The sequence below is a fragment of the Apium graveolens genome, chromosome 6 (assembly GCF_009905375.1).
Source record: "Apium graveolens cultivar Ventura chromosome 6, ASM990537v1, whole genome shotgun sequence".
Classification (NCBI taxonomy): Eukaryota; Viridiplantae; Streptophyta; class Magnoliopsida; order Apiales; family Apiaceae; genus Apium; species Apium graveolens.
The window spans coordinates 63,317,158-63,318,676 of NC_133652.1; the positions used below are offsets into that span (position 1 = coordinate 63,317,158).

Sequence of the window (1,519 nt, forward strand, 5' to 3'; positions counted from 1 at the left end):
TATCTCTGAGAAGTACCTTTCCCCTTGTAACTGATTAAACAGGTCATCAATGCGTGGCAGAGGATACCTGTTTCTGACAGTCACCTTATTCAACTCCCTATAGTTAATGCACAATCTCATGGAACCATCCTTCTTATTCACAAATAGCACAGGAGCGCCCCACGGAGACACACTTAGCCTGATAAATCCCCTATCCAACAACTCTTACAACTGCTCCTTCAATTTCTGCAACTCAAGTGGTGTCATCCGGTAAGGAGCCTTAGAAATTAGCTCGGCTCCTAGAACAAGTTCAATAGTAAACCCCACCTCTCTATATGGTGGCAAACCTGGTAGCTCATCGGGGAACACATCTTCAAACTCTCTCACAACTGGATAATCCTCGATCCGAGGTTCATCCTTTGATGTATCATTCACGAAAGCAAGGTAGACATCACAACCTTTAGACAATAATTTACTCGCCTTTAGAGCAGATTTTAATTTGACCTCCCCCTTCGGCTGAGACCCTTGGTATACAAATTCTAGTTTATCTACATCCCCAAAGATCACCATTTTTCCTTGACAATCAATTGTGGCATGATGTTCACTCAACCAATCCATGCCTAAGATAATATCAAAGTCATGCATATCCATCGGAAGCAAGTTAACCTTACAATTTCTATCTCCAACAACTATCGGGCACTCTTGATATACATCAGATATAATAACAAAATTCCCCATCATGGTAGTAATAATATGAGGATATAATAATGAAGATGCAACACCAAGATGATGAACAAACGATAAAGACACAACCAAATGGGTCGAACCAGTATCAAATAACACATAAGCATAACGTCTACCAACAAGAAGTATTCCTGAAACGGTACCTGAATTAGCTGCTTCCTGATTTGCAGTCAATGCAAACACTTTGGCTGTAGGATTCTGCTGACTGCCACTACCACCGTCAGCTCCTCCTCCACCAGTGTTGCGCGATACTGTACAATCCTTTCCCCTATAGGACATGCTACCACACAAGAAACAAGCCCCATTCTATCTATAACAAGCTCTACTTGGATGATGTCCACCACATGTAGCACGAGGAGCCACTAGAATCATATTGGGGTTTCCCCCATACACTGAGTAACGGCTCTGACCCTGTTGCCGATTTAGCCACTGCCTAGGCTGCTTCTGTCCTTGAAACTGCTGATTCTGATTTTGACCAACATACTGATTTCGACCATGGAATGACTGACCACCCGTATTCTGATTATGTCCGCGCCACTGTCCCTGCGGACCACTGTGACCTCCATACCACTGTTTACCCTGTGCAAAACCCTGATCATCCCTAGTCCTCTTACTACCACTGTTAGACATGGAAGTCCTGAAATCTATACGCTCTTCTCAACATTCTTTGCTGCATCAGCCACCTCTGCCACATTATCAAATTTAAAAGAAATTATGGAACCCCTCATATAAGACTTCAACCCCCATTTAAATTTATCAGCCTACTGTGCAGCAATCCCTGCAACTGTCCCAACAA

The 1,519-nt window shown here is 43.2% G+C and overlaps 1 protein-coding gene across 1 annotated transcript; it reads right to left on the reverse strand.

Moving 5' to 3' along the window:
- Positions 1-204: 204 nt before the first annotated feature.
- On the reverse strand, positions 205-1,002 carry LOC141665187 (uncharacterized). The gene has a single exon (XM_074471168.1). The coding sequence runs from the start codon at positions 1,000-1,002 to the stop codon at positions 205-207; it is 798 nt and encodes a 265-aa protein (XP_074327269.1).
- Between the last annotated feature and the right edge of the window lie 517 nt (positions 1,003-1,519).